The sequence below is a fragment of the Vombatus ursinus genome, unplaced genomic scaffold (assembly GCF_900497805.2).
Source record: "Vombatus ursinus unplaced genomic scaffold, bare-nosed wombat genome assembly UNPS02009132.1, whole genome shotgun sequence".
Classification (NCBI taxonomy): Eukaryota; Metazoa; Chordata; class Mammalia; order Diprotodontia; family Vombatidae; genus Vombatus; species Vombatus ursinus.
In genome coordinates this window covers 12771763-12789126 of record NW_020948910.1, presented here as the reverse complement: position 1 = coordinate 12789126, position 17364 = coordinate 12771763, and the positions used below count along the sequence as shown (strand labels likewise).

General features: G+C 38.5%; 1 protein-coding gene across 1 annotated transcript in view; it reads right to left on the bottom strand.

The window, feature by feature from the left end:
* The window catches only part of MAP3K5 (mitogen-activated protein kinase kinase kinase 5), a 270359-nt gene that overhangs the window by 31368 nt on the left and 221627 nt on the right, over positions 1 to 17364 (bottom strand). Inside the window, exons 19-23 of the mRNA XM_027850741.1 lie at positions 15812 to 15969; positions 11285 to 11462; positions 6332 to 6352; positions 3172 to 3349; positions 2691 to 2859 (exon numbers count right to left, since the gene is read on the bottom strand). Coding sequence (XP_027706542.1) covers positions 2691 to 2859; positions 3172 to 3349; positions 6332 to 6352; positions 11285 to 11462; positions 15812 to 15969 — 704 coding nt within the window. The remainder of the gene's footprint in view (positions 1 to 2690; positions 2860 to 3171; positions 3350 to 6331; positions 6353 to 11284; positions 11463 to 15811; positions 15970 to 17364) is intronic.

Here is a 17364-nt window from a genome sequence, read left to right as displayed (position 1 = left end):
AAAAAAACCCCACAAACCAAATCAAAATTGAGGAGAAAGGTGGGGAAAGATGAATCTTTACTATCCCTTCCCAGAACCATATTACCCACACTGGGTTCCATCTTTCTAACCTACCATTCTCAGTAGCTCTATCCTGCACCTCTCACTCCAGAGCTTCTTCCTCAGTTTCTCTGATGACATACACAATGGTCTTCCTTCTTTCCAAAGGAAGGCTAATAGAGTCTGTGTCTTCCTCACACATGTGGGTGAACATTAATTCAATTGTATGTGTGCCCCCAAAGCTTCCATTAATACCTGAGGGATATTTTCTTTGTATTGTATCTGCATATTGGCTGGTGAGGAACGAAGGAAGGAGGAAAAGAGCCAAAGGAGGGAGAATTTATTTATAGAAGGAACTGGGAGCTAGAAGCCCTAGTCCTAGGATTAAAAGGGCTATATATTGGATTGAGCTGGAGCAACAAGAAGAAAAATGAATTACTATAGAGCAAGGAGGAACCAAGGAAGATGACTTCCATCCTTCCTCCACCCAAGTTATTAGCTCTCTTCTCTCTTGATATTATTCTGAATATACTTTATACTTCTTTATCTATATACATGTCCAACAAGATGTAAGTTCCTTGAGGACAGGAAATAATTGGTTTTTATCTTTCTAGCCCCAGAGGCCCAGATACACAGTAGGCACAAAAAAAAAAAAAAAAGGCAGGTTGAACTGAACTAAACAGGGCCTAGTTCTACTTCTATTCCAATAAATACACAGAACAAATTTCAGGGTGAGACTTTAAGGACTTCTTGAAATTTTATTTTCTAATTTATTTTCTTTTTTTCTATTTTTCTTTTTTTTCTTTCTTTTTCTTTTTTTTTTTTTGGTGAGGCAATCTGGGTTAAGTGGCTTTCCCAGGTTCACAGAGCTAGTAAGTGTCAAGTGTCTGAGGCCGGATTTGAACTCAGGTCCTCCTGACTCCAAGGCTCTATCCATTATGCCACCTAGCTGCCCCATTTTGTTTTGGACCCTCTCATTTGCCATTGTTACTAGGACTAAAAGTCCCTAAAAAGGCTCATAAGGGTTTTTTTTCTTCCTTGCTTTAAAGACAGAAATCTAGAAGAATCTGTGAGAATGGAACAGAGGAAGAGTCAAGTCAACTAACATTTTATTAAGTGTTTACTATGCATCAGGTATTGTGCTAAGTACCCAAGATACAAAAAATGGCAAACAACTGTCCCTGTCCTAAAGGAATTCACATCTAATGGGTGAGACAACATGCAAACAATCATGTAGAAATAAGATATTTACAGGATAAACTGGAAATAATTTCAGAGGAAAGGCACTAAGCTTTAGGAGGCCTGGGAAAGAGTTTTCACTTCTGGTAAAATGTAGATTCTTAGCTGAGACTTGAAAGAAGCCAGGAAAGCCAGGAGATGGAAATGAAAATGGAGAGAATGCCAGACCTAGGGGTACAAGCCAGTGAAAATATCTGGAATCAGGAGATGGATTGTTGTGTGTGAGGAATTAGAGATGTTGTGAGAAACAGATGAGATAATATCTGTCAAGGGTTTTTGTAAAGCAAAGTGCTATATGAATACTAGCTATTACGAAGTAGGTCAGTGCAGCTGGACCTCAAAGTTCGTGGAAAAAAGTATGGTGTAAGAGACTGGAAAAGTAGAAAGGGGTAAGGCTAGGGGGTTTTAAATGCCAAACAGGAGTTTACAGTTGATCCTGGAAGTTATAGGGGGTCACTGGAGCTCTCTGGGCAGGGGGCATGACATAGTCAGACTTTCACCTTACGGAAATCTCCTTGGTAGCTGAGTCAAGGGTGGATTGGAGTGGGGAGAGAGTGGAGGCTCAGAGACCAGTCAGAGGCTATCATGGTAGGTCAGGCAAGAGGTGATGAGGGCCTGAATTAGTGTTGGGTCTGTATGACTGGAGGGAAGAGGACACACGTGAGAGATGCTGTGAAGGTAGAAATGGCAGTATTTGCCAATGGATTGGATATGCATGCGAAGAGGGTGGGGAGTTGAGAATAACATTTTACACAATGTTATTTCATTTGATCCTCCCAACAGAGTACCAGGCCTGGAAAGACTAGGTGACTTGGAAGATGGTGGCACCCTCAATCGCAATGGGCAAATTCAGAAGGCAGAGTGCTTGTGGGGAAGAAATGATGAGCTCTGTTTTGAGACGCCTCTGGGGCATCCAGTTACACACCCAAGAGGCAGCTGGAAATGCTCTATCCATCATGCCACCTTGCTGCCCCACCAAAATCTTTACGTTTCACTATTATCTCATGTGTTTCTCAAAACAACCTTGTGAAGCAGTTACCATTACGTCTGTTACTATTATGATCCCCATTTTACAGAGGAGGAAACATAGCCTTCCACGTCCCCATTTCTGCCCTTTCCTCTTCACCAGTCATTCCCCAAGCTCTGACCCCTTACAGCAGCCTTTCAGTTTGTTCAAATCCTGCCGCAGGCACTTCTTAGCTGTGTGACCCTGGGTAAGTCATCTTGCTGCTGTGTCTCTGCTCACTATCAGTACGCTGAGAGGGCAGGACTCAGCGGCCTAGAAGGTATCGTTTAACTCCAAACTGATGACCTGGTGATCCTGTCTTTGTTTCTCATCAGTACAATTCCTCGCCCAACCACTGGAATCTGCTGCCTGACATTTCTTAACCGTGTCTGGAAGTGATTTTCACCTGAGCCAATGACTCCATTAGGTTTCTTGCGACTTCATCCTGGTCTTCTGTTAATATCCTATGCAGAGTGGCTCTTCGTTCACTGTCTTTTCTCAGCATGAAGAATCCAGAATCTTTTTCTTCAGGGGAAGGGGGAGCACTGTGATCTTCAAAATTCTCATCTGGAATACTATAAAAATATGTGCACTAAAGTTATTATTTCACTTAGGAAACAGGCACAAATTTATTCTCTCTCTCCATCCCTCCTTCCTGCCCGTCCCCTTCCTTCTCTCTCAATCTCTCTCCCTCCTGCTTCTTTTCCTACTCCTGCTTCTCTCTCTCTCTCCCCTACCCTCATTCTCTCTCTCTTTCTCTCTCTCCTCTCTCTCTCTGGCTCTCTCTTTCTCTCTCTGTTTCTTTCTGTGGCTTTGTCTCTGTCTGTCTATCTCTCTGTCTCCCTCTCCCTCCACCCTCATCCTCTCAAACCAAGCCAGGTCTTTACCCCAGAAAGAGTGTCCGTATTCCTTTCCCATCTTTTTCTCCACAGGATTTGGCTCTTGTTTTGAAAGAGAAGGGATCCACTTTTAAATCTGTGTCAGGTGAAACGGACCCATACTCACTGCTGCTGCTTGTGTCTTCCACCAGCACAGGGACTGGCAAGGATATGCTCCTAAGATATTCTGTTCATTAAGGAGGAGGGAGAAAAGCATGATCAATTTTTTCAACTATCACTTATGGAAGGCAAGAAATCTATGAAATGTTGACAAGAGGAAGACTTTTTTTTTAAGATTAAGAACCTTAACTTCTGATCCTGTTACACTCACCACAGTTATAGGTAACACTCTAACTTTAAACATAGAATGATTTTCAGTTAAGTTTGAAAGTCACTGGTCCAGCAGTCACCTAAATTCCATCAGCATTTGCTGATTTTATTTGTTCAGTCTTTTTTCAGTCATGTCTGACTCTTCATGACTCCATTTAGGGTTTTCTTGGCAAAGATACTGGAGTAGTTTGCCATTTCCTTCTCTAGCTCATTTTACAGATGAGGAAACTGAGGCAAACAGGGTTAGGGTCACACAGCTAGTAAGTGTCTGAGGCAAGATTTAAACTCAGGAAGATGAGTCTTTCTGACCCCAGCCCTGGCACTCTATCCACCACGCCACCTAGCTGATTCACAGACGAAACTCCAAGTCCACTCCAAAAGAAAACAGCTCACAATTACATAGCACTGTACAGCTGTGAGCTCCTCAAGGGCAGGGACTGTATTTTGCCTCTTTTTGTATCCCCAGGGCTGAGCACAAAGACTGGTATATATCATCTGCTTAATAAATGTTTACTGATTGACCTTATAGAAACTCTGTGAAGGAGTTTCAGCATTACTAGCTTGTTGTATAGATGAAAAAAAGGAAACTTGAAAATGGTTAAATAATTTGCCCATGGTCATACTGCAAGTAAATGGTGGGCTGGAGGCCTCAGGCTTCCAAATCTAACCCACCGCCCCATTCAATACACCCACACTTCATCCTTCTCCAGGCTGCACAGCTGACTCATCTCCACAATATTTTTCTCTACTGTTTCCTCCCACCCCCCATTCCAGCTCCTTTCCTCCAGGTACCTTCTTTCTTCCATCTGCTTTTCAGCTCTCTTTTAGGTTTTGACTTCCCTCATTAGAATGTAAACTCTTTGAGGGCAGGGGGTGTTTTTCTGCTTCTATTTGTATTTGATGTGCTAAGCACAGATAATAATAATAATAATAAACACAAATAATAACAATAGCTAGCATTTACATAGTATCTACTACATGCTTGACATTGTGCTAAGCTCTTTACAAATGTTACCTCATTTGATATTTACAATAACTCTACAAGATAGGTGCTATTTATCCCCAGGGCAGTTAGGTGACATAGTGGATAGAGCCCCAGGCTTAGAGTCAGAAAGACTCATCAATTTGAGTTTAAATCTGGCCCAGACAATTACTAGCTGTGTGACCCTGGGCAACTCACAACCCTGTTTGCCTTCATTTCCTCATTTGTAAAATGAACTGGAGAAGGAAATGGCAAGCCACTCCAGTATCTGCCAAGAAAACTCCAAATGGGGTCATGAAGAATCAGATATGACTGAAATGACTGAACAACAACAACAATTATTAACCCCACTTTATAATTTGAGGAAACTGGGGCAAACAGTAAATGACTACTTGCCCAGGATCCACAGCTAGTAAGTGTCTGAAGTAGAATTTGAACTCAGGTCTTTGTGATTCTAAGCCCAGTGCTCTAATCATTGCACCACCTAGCTGGCACATAGCAAATGCTGAACAAATGTTTGTCAACTGAGTGCTTTAGCTCAACGCAAGGATGGTAGAAACACCCATTCTACTTCCACACAGAATCCTCTAAGACACTTGATTTTTCTTGGTGTTGGGATGGACCATTAATAGCATTAGTCTCAGTGGAGAAAGAGGTAGTTGATATGGTGGATAAAACAGTGGGCTGGGATCCAAATGACTTGCTCTTCTATCTTTTAACATGACCTCAGGCAAATAACATCTCTCTGGGCCTTTGTTTCTTATTAAGAAAATGAAGTTAGACTGGATAAACTCTATGGTCCATTTCTATTTTAACTCCTGTGATAATAATAAGGGATTCTTTAAGCAGTGGACAACCGATACTTCTCTATGTTGATTCTATCTTGTTTTATACACAGTGCTTGTATATCAAGTAAAGCATAGACTATGTAGCCCAGAAGCATTGCCTCTGCTCACTCCTAAAATTTATAAGAATAATGAGAATAGCAGATTGATTTTTTTTTTAGAAATCACTAAGAGTTGTTTTTTTTTTAACAAACAATTACTCTTAGATAATAGATTTTTTAGATCTATACAGGAGCCTGAGAGAACATTTAGTCCAATTGTCACTTCACAAATGAGCAAACTGAGGTAAAGTGACATGCTAATGCCACACAGAGAGTTAATGGTAGAGATGGGACTGGCTCCTAAGTCTTCTGATGCTCATTCCAATCTTCAGGAATAATAAGAGGAAAGATATTTGAGTAGGTCCCATGAAAAGTCTGTTTCACCTATTTATCCATATTGTAATATAATAATGCAGTAGATAGGAGAAAACATGGGGTGATCCAGAGCATGGATAATTTAAAAATGGTTCTCATTTAGCTTTGCACTATCACTTTGGAGCATATTTGCCTTCCTCGTAATGAGTTCCTTAGGCTAACATTGAAAATTCATTCGTACTCTCTGAACTCCTATCAACCGGCAGTTGGAGTTTGCAGTCCAAGGTGACAGCGTAAAATTTTTAGATCGAAAATTTGCCTCAGAAAATCTACCAAGTGGTTAGTTAATACGTAGGTAATACCGAGAGAGCTGACTGTATTCAAAGCCAAAATTTCAAAGAATACGGTCATCAGCTCACCACCAGGAAATAGCAATCGAAGTCTAGTTAAAGTAGAAAAATTAAACAGGATACCTAATCTGGTTTACTGCTGTTTTGGCTAGCATTGGCACATAAAGCGGAATAAAATTATTTAAGCTAACTGACGGAGGAGGCTAGAGCTCAGCATACAACACACCAGGCTTCGTTCCCCTGAGGGGCGAATATTTTAAAAAACAACTTTATAGATAGGTAAAGGTTAGAAAGAATTGAACTCACCATTTGTTCCAGCTGAAAGAGCTGTGGAAGGAAATACATGCAGAGTTAGCACATTCTTACTCTTGAGAACTAACCAGAAGTCAAAGTAGTGGGAGAAGAATAGATTCCTCTCAAAAGATAGCTTTTTAATATATGGATGACAGCACATGTATGTTTATGTGTATGAAAATATGTATATATTTTCAGATAATATATTGTAGTGTATATCTTGTTATATATTATATATTTCCAGATAATATATATGTATCTTAATTTTTAGATATGATTTATATCATCTAAATATATGAAAATAAATATAATATATAACATATATTGAGAACTCATTTCAGAAAAACAGTAAGTGTATACATTTTCAGAACTCATTTTATAAATAATGTGAGTATGCAGACACACATGTATGTATGTATATATGTATAGGTCTAAATACATATATACACACATGTATCATTCATGAAATGAATTTTTAATATTATTGTTAGCAATTAAAAAAACTCATCTCAGGGAAAAAAGATAGAGGGAGAACGAACCAGATTTTTGTGTCCTGCCCCAAAGGCCCTTGTAATTAATGCTTAAGGGCCTGGGAGAAAAGATTCAAGTTCCTCCCCCCCCCCTGCCCCCACCCCCATTACCTCAAATCAATACTGCCATTACCACTGGAAAAGTATGTCAGTCCAGTCTCCTATGGCTCTATTTATCATCTCGAGGATTTTCCATACCAAAATATCCCTCTGTGACCCCTCTTGCCATTTCTGTGCCCTCCCCTATAAGAATGTAAGCTCCTGGAGGCCAGGGACAGCCTTTGTTTTGTATTTGCATCCCTATTAGGTAACACAGTGCTTGAAACATAGCAAGCTTTTAAATTAATTTAATTAAAAATTAAAAAAATTAATTTTAATTAAAATGCTTTTTAATTCATTTATTCATAATAAGATCTTAGACCTACAACTGCAAGGGACCTCTGTGGCCATCCAGTTCAATCTGATCATTTTACTAATGAGGAATCTGAGGCTGGGGATGTTAAGTGCCCTGTCTAAATTTATAAAGGTAGCACTCCTTCCTCCTACTAGCCCTCACTAAGACCTGGCTCCCCACTCCTGCCTGTCTGTATTCCCTAGCCATTCTCTCAATCACTGGCTTTATGTTCGTTCCCTTCACTTCTCCCCCCTGCCCAATTGGCCCTGGAGTGGGATTCAGAATACTCCTTGCTACCCACAGTCACTTTTCTCCTCTCCCTTAACTACCAACTGATACTCGGCAACATTTGCTCCTTTGAAGTTCCCTCTATTAAAAATCTTTACTCAATCTAGGTCCCCCAACACTATTAAGAGAGGGAATGCACCTAGCTTACCACCTTCCTGTCTTCCCCAACTTCTACCTTCATTCTAGGGAACAACATCAATACTGATATTCCCATAAACTCCCTAACCTCCCAATTCTTCAGCCTTAAATATTATAGCCTACTATTTCATTCTACTTCAGCCATGCACAGCCCATGCCTTGGATCTCACCATGACCCACAAGTGTTCCAATTTCTGACATTTCTCTATCTGAAAACAACCTCTTTTGCCCCATCCCTCCTAAACTCATTCTCCCTTGTTGAGGCCCTTCAATCCCTTTACTCCTCAGTCCTTTTTTTTCAGGCCATTATCCTTTCCAACCTCAATCCTATAGTTAGCCAATTCAAGTACACACTATCCTCTACTTACAAATCCCTAGCCCCCTTGTCCTATCACTGCTCAATTCTTGCTAAACTTCAGCCCTGGCATATTCCCCCCATCTTCATCTTTCACTCCTATTCACATACTCCTGAACAGAGATAGAGGAAGTCCCAGAACTGTTTTGAATGGGTGCACTAAAAATTTGTCATCCAACCTCAACTGGACACTCATTCAACTCAATTCACTGCAACATGGCAATCCTTTTATTCCTTTTTCATTAATTTCACATCTCACTCCACACAGAAGCTCTTCCAAATCTCTTCTCTCCTCCAGGTTCTTACCACTTGCCCTTCCCTCTCTCCTCTCAGCTAAGGACTTCACCTTAATTTACAAGAAAATAGGGCCATTTGACCCGAGCTTCCTTTTTTCAAAACTTCTTGACCTCATCTCCCACTCTCTCTCTTTCCTCCCTTCTTCTAGTCTTTGACAGTGAGATGGTCCTTCTCCTTGCCAAGGTCAATCCCTCTACACGTCCTGGATCCCAAACCCTCGTCTTCTCCAGCAGTTTGCAACGTCAATCATCTTTTGTCTCCTTAACTGTCAACCTCATCTTATTTATTGGTTCATTCTTTATCACCTTTAAACAAGCCCAACTTTCCTCCATCCTTAGAAAAATCTTCACTAGACCCCACCATCCCATCAAGTTATTGTCCTATATTTTTCTCTCCCTTTCTCAGCCAAATTCCTAAAAAAAAATTGGTTGCCTTCACCCTCTTCTCACTCACTCAGCTCTTTACAATCTGACTATGGACCTCTTCACTCAACTGGAAATGTCCTCTCCAAAGTTGCCAACAGTCGTCAGATTGGATTATTTTTTTTTTTGCTTGATCCTCATCCTTCTCAACCCACATGCCATATCTGATACTGATGAGCACATCTCTTTCTGGATACTCTTTCCTCTCTAGTTTCATGACACCACTCTCCTAGTTTTCCTACATTTCTGACTGTTCTTTTCAGTCTCATTTGATGTCTCATCATCCATACCATATCCCCTAACTTTGGGGATTCTCCATAATCCTTGTATGTAACATACCCTATATACTCTCAGAAATCTTCTCAGCTCCTCTTAGCTCTATCTTCTCTCTGAAGATGACTCTCAGGTCTCTATAGCCAGTTCCTGTCTCTCCTTTGAGCCTTAGTCTCCCATCAACGATTGCCTGCTGGACATTTTAAAATGGATGTCCCAGAGACATCTCAAACTCAGTATGTTCAAAACAGAATTCATTGTCTCTTCCCTAAAACCCATTCCTCTTCCAAACTTCTTTATTTCTGTCAAAGGCACCACAATTCTTCCAGTCGCCCAGGTTTGTAATCCTGTTGATATCTTCAACTCCTTACTTTTTTCTCACTCCACATATCCTGTCAGTTGCCATCTTGGCTTTTTATCTCCAAAACATCTCCTACCCCTTCTTTCCACCTATGAGTCATCTCCTTAGTTCAAGACATTCATCACAGATCATGGCGGCAGCATCCAAACTGATCTTACTGCCTAAAGTCTCTTCTTACTCTGGCCTACCTTTTACATCACTGCCAAAGTGATTTTCCTTAAGTGCAGAGCTGACTATATTACTCCCCTACTCAATAAACCCCACTGGCTCCCTAGTCCTTCAAGGCTAAAATGCAAATTTCTCTGTTTAACTTTTCAAGTCTTCCACAATCTGAACCCAAACTATCTTTCCAGTCTCACTGCACAGTATTCTCCTTCCCACACTCAGTGACCTTGCCATACTGGACTCAGTTTCTCACACAAAATACTCCATTTCCCTTCTTTGCAATGGCCATCCCTGCATACCCTGGAACACACTCTCTTCTTTCCTTCTCCTAGAATTACACTCTTCCTTCAAGATTAATCCCCTAATTGCTAGTGTCCTCCTTCCCAAACTACGCTGTATTTAATAACTACTTTGTATTTATTCTCTTCATATTTGGGGTATATACTTTATATATATATATATGTATGTACTTGTTATTTCTTCCTTTAAAATATAAATTCCTTGGGAGCAGGAATTGTTTCATTTTTTGTGTCTGTGCTTAATAAATGTTTGTTGAATGAATGATGGATTGACTGAAGTGTCAAAGGTGGAACATGAACCTCTGTTGTCTGACTCCAAGGCCAATGCTCTTTCCAAAGTACTATGCTGCCTCCATGTCTTTAGGAGTGGTTGGCCATGACATCCCTCTAGGGTAAGGGGAGAGAAGAGAGTTCCCCAAGAAAACTGCTTTAAAGGGATATTCTTTCACTGGACTGTTTTTTTTAATTTTGTATAATTGAAAGCCTATTTTTCATCTATTTTTATTCAATAAATCAGAGATATTCTTGAAGGTGCAGCAGGCATTTTCTCATACCTGAAGCTTAAAGAGACATTTACAGTACTCAACAACTACAAGAATATTTTAAAGTTCTATTTAGTGTAGTCTGGGTGCCAGCTACAACAACAAAGCATTGAATCTTACATATTTTAACAGGACTTACAGCAATTGGACGTTAAAGACGTAGCCCTGTCATTTTTGAAGTTTTTAATTAGACCTCAAACACCATGCTATGATACTACAGTATTTTGGTATTAAAGAACAGGCTCTCTGACTTCTTAGATAATGATCATCCCCAATTTCCAGTGACAGCTGGGGACAATTACTCATTTAAAATTTGTTGTTATTCAATTGTTTTAGTCGTATCTAATTCTTCATGACCCCATTTGGAGTTTTCTTGGCAAAACACTAGTTTGCCATTTTCTTTTCCAGCTCACTTGACAGATGAGGAAAGTGAGGCAAATGGGGTTAAGTGACTTGTCCCAGGGTCATACAGCTAGTAAGTATCTGAGGCCAGATCTAAAGCGAGGAAGATGAATCTTCTTAACTTCAGGGCCAGTACTCTATCTACTGTGCCACCCAAATTTATAATCTACCTGATACTTTATTCAGCTAGAACGGGGTGATTTAGACTCATCTCTATTTCTTTTTTCCTTTTTTTTTTTTAAGGTCAAAGCCTTAGTCCCATTCTGATCAGAACAGGAACTTTAACTCATTTCATTCTCAAGTGGGCCTGCTCATCCCTCTACAGGCAATTTCACCATGTTAATGCCAAACATCGTAGCTCCCTAATTAGCTTTGCCTACTATAGCTCAGAACTCCTTATCTCAAGCAATCCGTCAGTCACAGCCTCCTAGGTATCAGGGATTACAGGTGTGTGCCACCATACCTGCTGACTCACTCCTATTTCAATGCAGGTACATACCTGAAAGTTTAGGCTGTGTCTTCTTCTTTTTGCTGGAAACTTTTAAGAATTCATCAACGAGCAAATCATTGGCACAGGCCCTTTTGTCGGGATCTGGTTCAAAACAGTGTAATATGAAAGCCTTGGCCTCTGCTGACATTGACTCAGGGATCTCTGGGTGTATCTTGAACATCCCCACCTAAAAGAAACAAAAAATAAAACCATGAGCTTTACCCCTAATGCATATATCTTATTCATTAAATCCCTAACTAAAGACCATCCTACTTTTACTTCACCAAAGAGTCACAGAACAGTTAGTGAAGCTGGTAAATCACCCAGACATTTCAATTGTAAGTCAGTGTTCTGTCCACCAGAATTTATTGTGAACATCCCTAGATTCCAGCAAGACTCTCACAAATTAAACAGTTAAGATAGATAGAAGAATTTGTTAATTTTGATTAAGAATTGATATTTCATGTGCCTCACCTGTTTTAAAAGAGAAATATGGCTTTATTTTCTGCTAATTTGAAATTTTCGTATTACTTCTCCTATGACAAGCTTTGTTCTTTTTAATTATTGATATTTTTATACTTTTGATTCAGGATACGCTATTTTTTTTGGGGGGGTGAGGCAATTGGCATTAAGTGACTTGTTTAGGGTCACACAGCTAGTATCAAGTGTCTGAAGTCAAATTTGAACTCAGGTCCTCCTGACTCCAGGGCTGGTGCTTTATCTACTGCACCACCTAGCTGCTCCAGGATACGCTTTCTATTTGAGTTACAAATGAACCACATGTTCTCTCCTCACTGATATAAAAAAAAAATGACAATCTCAGATGCCAGGATTAGGAGAACCGAATAGAGCACAGAATTTAAAAAGTAGATAATGTACTAAAAATTGTTTGTCAACAAATTTTGCAGTCAATAGCAGGAGACATTAAAATGAAATACTAACTCCTTTATTTCCTATAATTATTATTAGTTAATGGCATATTGTATAGAGAATAAATAATTTATGAAGAAATAGGAAGGCTTCCTAAGCTTCCTAAAGTAGAGGTATTGCAACAAAGGCGTGTGTATGTATATGTAGAAATGCATGTGTGTATACATATGTGTGTGTGTATATGTCTATATAGATGTATGTACCTATGTGTGTCTATATAGAGATTGCAACAAAGTTTTCATATAATATGTATATAAAGATTTACATACATACATTATATATACTATATAAATAGATTTATATGCATTATATATGTATTGTGTACATACATATACAAATATATACATATGCATACATGCATACACACATATATCTTGGTGTCACAGGTAAGCAGGCTGGTGTTATCTGGACAAATATTGATGTCTTAGGCTGAAAAAACTGGATTCCAGTCTTAGTTCTACTATTAACTTGCTTTGTACAAATTATTGTTTCTTTCTGGGCCTCAGTTTTTTCATCTACAAAATATGGGTATTGGGACTATAATAACTTAAATAAAAACACTAAAATGCTGATAAATTCAGATGAGCTGAAATGACTAATCATGGTCCCAGAGAAAAGAGGACATTTAGATCCTCCTGGTTGACAAATGGTAGACAACGGGTGTGGAATGATCCATAATCTGTCAGACATGGAGGGTTTGTTGTTTGGAGTTTGCTGAAGATTTTCTCTGTTAAGAAGAAGGATTCAGTGGCAAGGAGGGTAGATGTGGTGGATACTGGGAAATAACTGGAAGAAATAAATGAAATTTAAAAGGAGGAGGGGAATGGGAGTATTTTACTAAAGCATTTCTAAGATCTTTTCTAGCTCCCACTGTCTATGAATATAAATATACATTTCCATAAGATATATTACCCTCTATGGTTGGAAAAATTCAAAGATTACTAAAAGTCACCATTAGATCAGATTATGTTCCTTTAATTATATACCAGAAAAAGTCATATGACATGTGGAAAAATACACATAAAAATTTCCCAAATGGGATAAATTTCCCAGTGGAAAAAAATAGCATAACAACTATCAAAATACCCATTTCTGTGAGACAGAATAACAATGCAGGGTTTTGTTTTGTTTTGTTTTTAAAACTTGGGTCCATGTTCTTGGATTGGAAAAAATTTCATATTTATTTAAATATAATTATTTTCCTTTGTAATCCCATGTATTTATCTTATGCATTTAAAAACATTATTCTGCGAAGGGGTCTACAGGCTTCATCCGACTATCACCAAAAGGTTAAGAATTACAAAAAGGTTAAGAATTATTGACATGGTGCATCAAATGTTAGTCATGGAGATGAGAAAACCTGGGTTCAAGTCCTACTTCTGACTCATATAGGCTGTATGTGACCACTGATAAGTCATTTAATAGTTTAGTGTTTCTGATAATGCTCAAGACTATTGATCTATAACAGTGAAGAAAGTTTCCACCCTGGGAGTTCTCCCATTCTAATGAAGTCACAGGTTTGGGTACCTGCTGCTATGCACCCAATCCTTTCCCCTGCTGTCCCCCATCCAAATCCACATTTGTAGAAGAATAGCATAGAAAACATGGTGGAACTTTACGGCTATGGAATTTACCCCCCTTTTATTTTATTTGGCAAACTGAAAAACACAGGAAGAGCTCCTCCCTTGGCACATTAATTTCCAAAGATCCAAGTAGGGGTGGTGGTAGTGATGGTGGTATTTGTTAAAACTGGACTTAGCAGGCCTCTTCTTTCATGGCAGGTAGGGACAAAGGAAATTTTATGGGTCCACTGTTTTGCACTTTGCACAACCCTCCCTCACTTAAATCCAATTCACTTTCAAGTCATGGCATCACCTTCCTAATGTCATGGTCCTCTTTGAGAATGAAGGGCAAACAATAACAACAGCTGTAGTGATGAGCTCTTGCTTTACTTCCCAAAGAGTTACTACTTGGGCCTTATGTGTCAGGAAGGATGTTGAAGTACGGATAAGGAATAGGAATTGAGGTTTCTTGTATTACTATAATAATAATTGATTAAAAAAAACCTCTGCATTGCAACTACTGGTCAAGATAAATGATTACTTAAGCCAGGCAAGTAGGAGAAAATATTGGTTTTATTTATTTTATACCTGCAAATTTCCCAAAGGGATGGCTAGTGAAATATTTTTTGTAGACTAATAAGTTTTTTAGGCTTAGCTTTCAAGGGTAATTTACAGCTTCTTTTTGTTCCCCAAAGAGCTCAATTCACTTTCCGTGTAACAATTTGTATTCAAACTGCATTGCTAGAAAAGATGTTAAGGGTATATACATTTAAGCCCATTTCAGAATCGAGAAAACTAAGACATTATAATAATAACCAAAATTCATAGAGTGCTTTCAGGTTTGTAATGGACTTTTTTGCATAGTAACCCTGAAAAACAGGTAATAAACTTATGATTATACCCATTTTATAGGTGAAGTGACAAAGGTTCACAGAATTTAAATCATTTTCCAATGTGACAGACACACTAAGTTGTGGAGACAGGACTCCAACTCAAGTCTTCCAAATCTAGAAACAGAGTTAAGTCTCCTGACTCCCAGAGTATCATACTTGCTAAAAAAAATCATACTACCTCTGGAATACTTCAATGTCTTGTTTAAGGGTACATGCACTGATACCAGCAGAAGGAATCAGTTTTAAGACTTGTATTACACACACACACACACACACACACACACACACACACACACACACACAAACTGTTTGCTAGGTCACAGACAAAAATGGAACAAATCTTTTCTCCAAGATATTGACTGAATGATCAAAATGCTCTCTCCAGATTTTAGTTCAGACCAAGAGAAAATGCTGCTCACTCTTGATTAACTGAACAGTTTGATTATCCAGATAATTTCATAGGTAGAGTGGAAAAATTGTTGAATTGGGAATCAAGTCACCTGGATTTGAAACCTGGGTCTAACACTCTCTAGCATATAACCCTGGGCTAGTCACCTAATCTCTCCAAAGCTTATCTTTCCAAGATGATAAAATTAGTAAGCTGGGAAGTCAGTACACCTCCCAAATGAGTACTATGAGGGACGTGAACTTTGCAAATTTTAATATTCAACATACATATTACTTATGATTACTGACTGCAATGGTCATTAAAGCCTCCAACAGGATAAAAGGAATAGTAGAGAGAGTAGAAGAAATCTAAATGGAGTCATTTAATTACTTGGTGGCAACCATGGTAACAGTTCTGGCAAAGTTTGGCAAATGAAATCATAATTTAAATGAACTCCCTTTTAAAATTTTCTGTAGATCTCATTTATCCATACTAACTCTCATACCACATACATACACTAGTATAAATACATCCTCCCCCAAATATGTATTAATATGTTGTCATATTAAGGCTACATTATTTAAATCCAATTTTACCCCATTCAATGAGATCTGAAAACATGTAATTCCAAAACTTTCAATATTTCTGACATAGGTCTATATAATGCATATATACATACTTATAATATCTAACCATTACTTTTTATGCATATCACAGTTTAGATAGGACATTAATGAAATAAAGCATCAAAGAAAAATCTGACCTTGAACATAGCTGCTTGAGGTTCTCCCAATTCATAAAATGGTGGTTTCCCTGTGGCCATTTCAATGATTGTACAGCCCAGAGACCATATGTCTGCTGCTTTTCCATATCCCCTTGGTCCTTTATCTATTATTTCTGGTGCCATATATTGAAGAGTACCTGGAAATAGTACAAATATATTTTCTATTGATTTCTAATGCATTTATTTCTACAGTGATAAGATAATCTGTAAAATGTGCTCTGAGTTTTAGTTTTTACCCTTGCTGGTCTCTACCTTCTACAGGGGAGAAAAAGGTCCTATAAGAGTAATATTTTTTAAATTCTATTTATCAAGGGAATAAAAATGGATAATCAACATTATTTGGTGACAGTGAAATCCTTCCCATTTCCCAGACTGTGCCAAGTGGCACAGCAACATGTTAAATGACTTCCTCCAAAGTCCAGCAATTTGTCAGAAGCATAATAAAGAACAGAACTTGTAATTTCTTTCCTCTTTCTGCAAGTGTCATACCCCATAATGGTCTGCTCAGATAATCTACGATAGGGAAAGACTTCTAAGATGCCATGCTCAATTAATTTCAAATTCCGAGACTTTTGCTATGCAAGCTATTTCAAAACTTTCTGTTTCTTGACCAAAGTGAAAGGTTTTTCACAATCTGTATGCCTATCATCAATATCTTTTATGAATCACATTGTACCATCATCCATTAGTATAAAAAACCAAAACAAAACAACTTCTGCAAGGAATTAAAGGAATTTCTTTAAGTTTATACTTTTAAGACCCATGAATTAGCTACTAATAAAGCAAACAGTTGCACAGAATAATCAAAGCTCAATTACTACAACAAACGTCAACTAGCAATCTTCTCCTCCAAAACCCATTTTCAGGGGACTATAACTTAATCAATACTTAAGCATTGAACTTGTCTTCCCTCAATTTGAATTAGCAAAAATCTAAGGAAAGAACTTGCATGATCCTTGACCCTGATTAGGGTCTTGACTTCCCCAAAGAATCACATAAATTTAATAGAAGACGGGCAAAATTAGTCTTTTCCTTCATTTCTAACTAAAGAAAAGAACCCAAGTGATAGCTCTTAGCAATTATCTATGTCTCCATATTCAACCAGATGGTGCTATAGGGGACCAGAGGCTGATGCTCACACTCTCCCTTTCATTATTTTTTTTTTTTTTTAGTTGTTGTTGTTGCTAGACAATGGGGTTAAGTGACTTGCTCACGGTCACACAGCTAGTAAGCGTTATGTGTCTGAAGCTGGATTCGAACTCAGGTCCTCCTGACTCCAGGAAGCTTTATCCACTGTGCCACCTAGCTGCCCCTCTCTCTTTCATTCTTTATGGACCCAAGACAGAATGAATGAGCTGGTTTTAAACTGTATTAATGTTGAGCAATTACTGACTTTATTAGTCAGTCAGTAAAAATTTATTGAGTGTCTGGGCTAAGCACTAGGGATATAATGAAAGGTAAAAACAGTTTCTGCTTTCAAGGAGCGCACAATCCAATGGTAGGGACAATATGTAAAAATGTACAAACAAGAT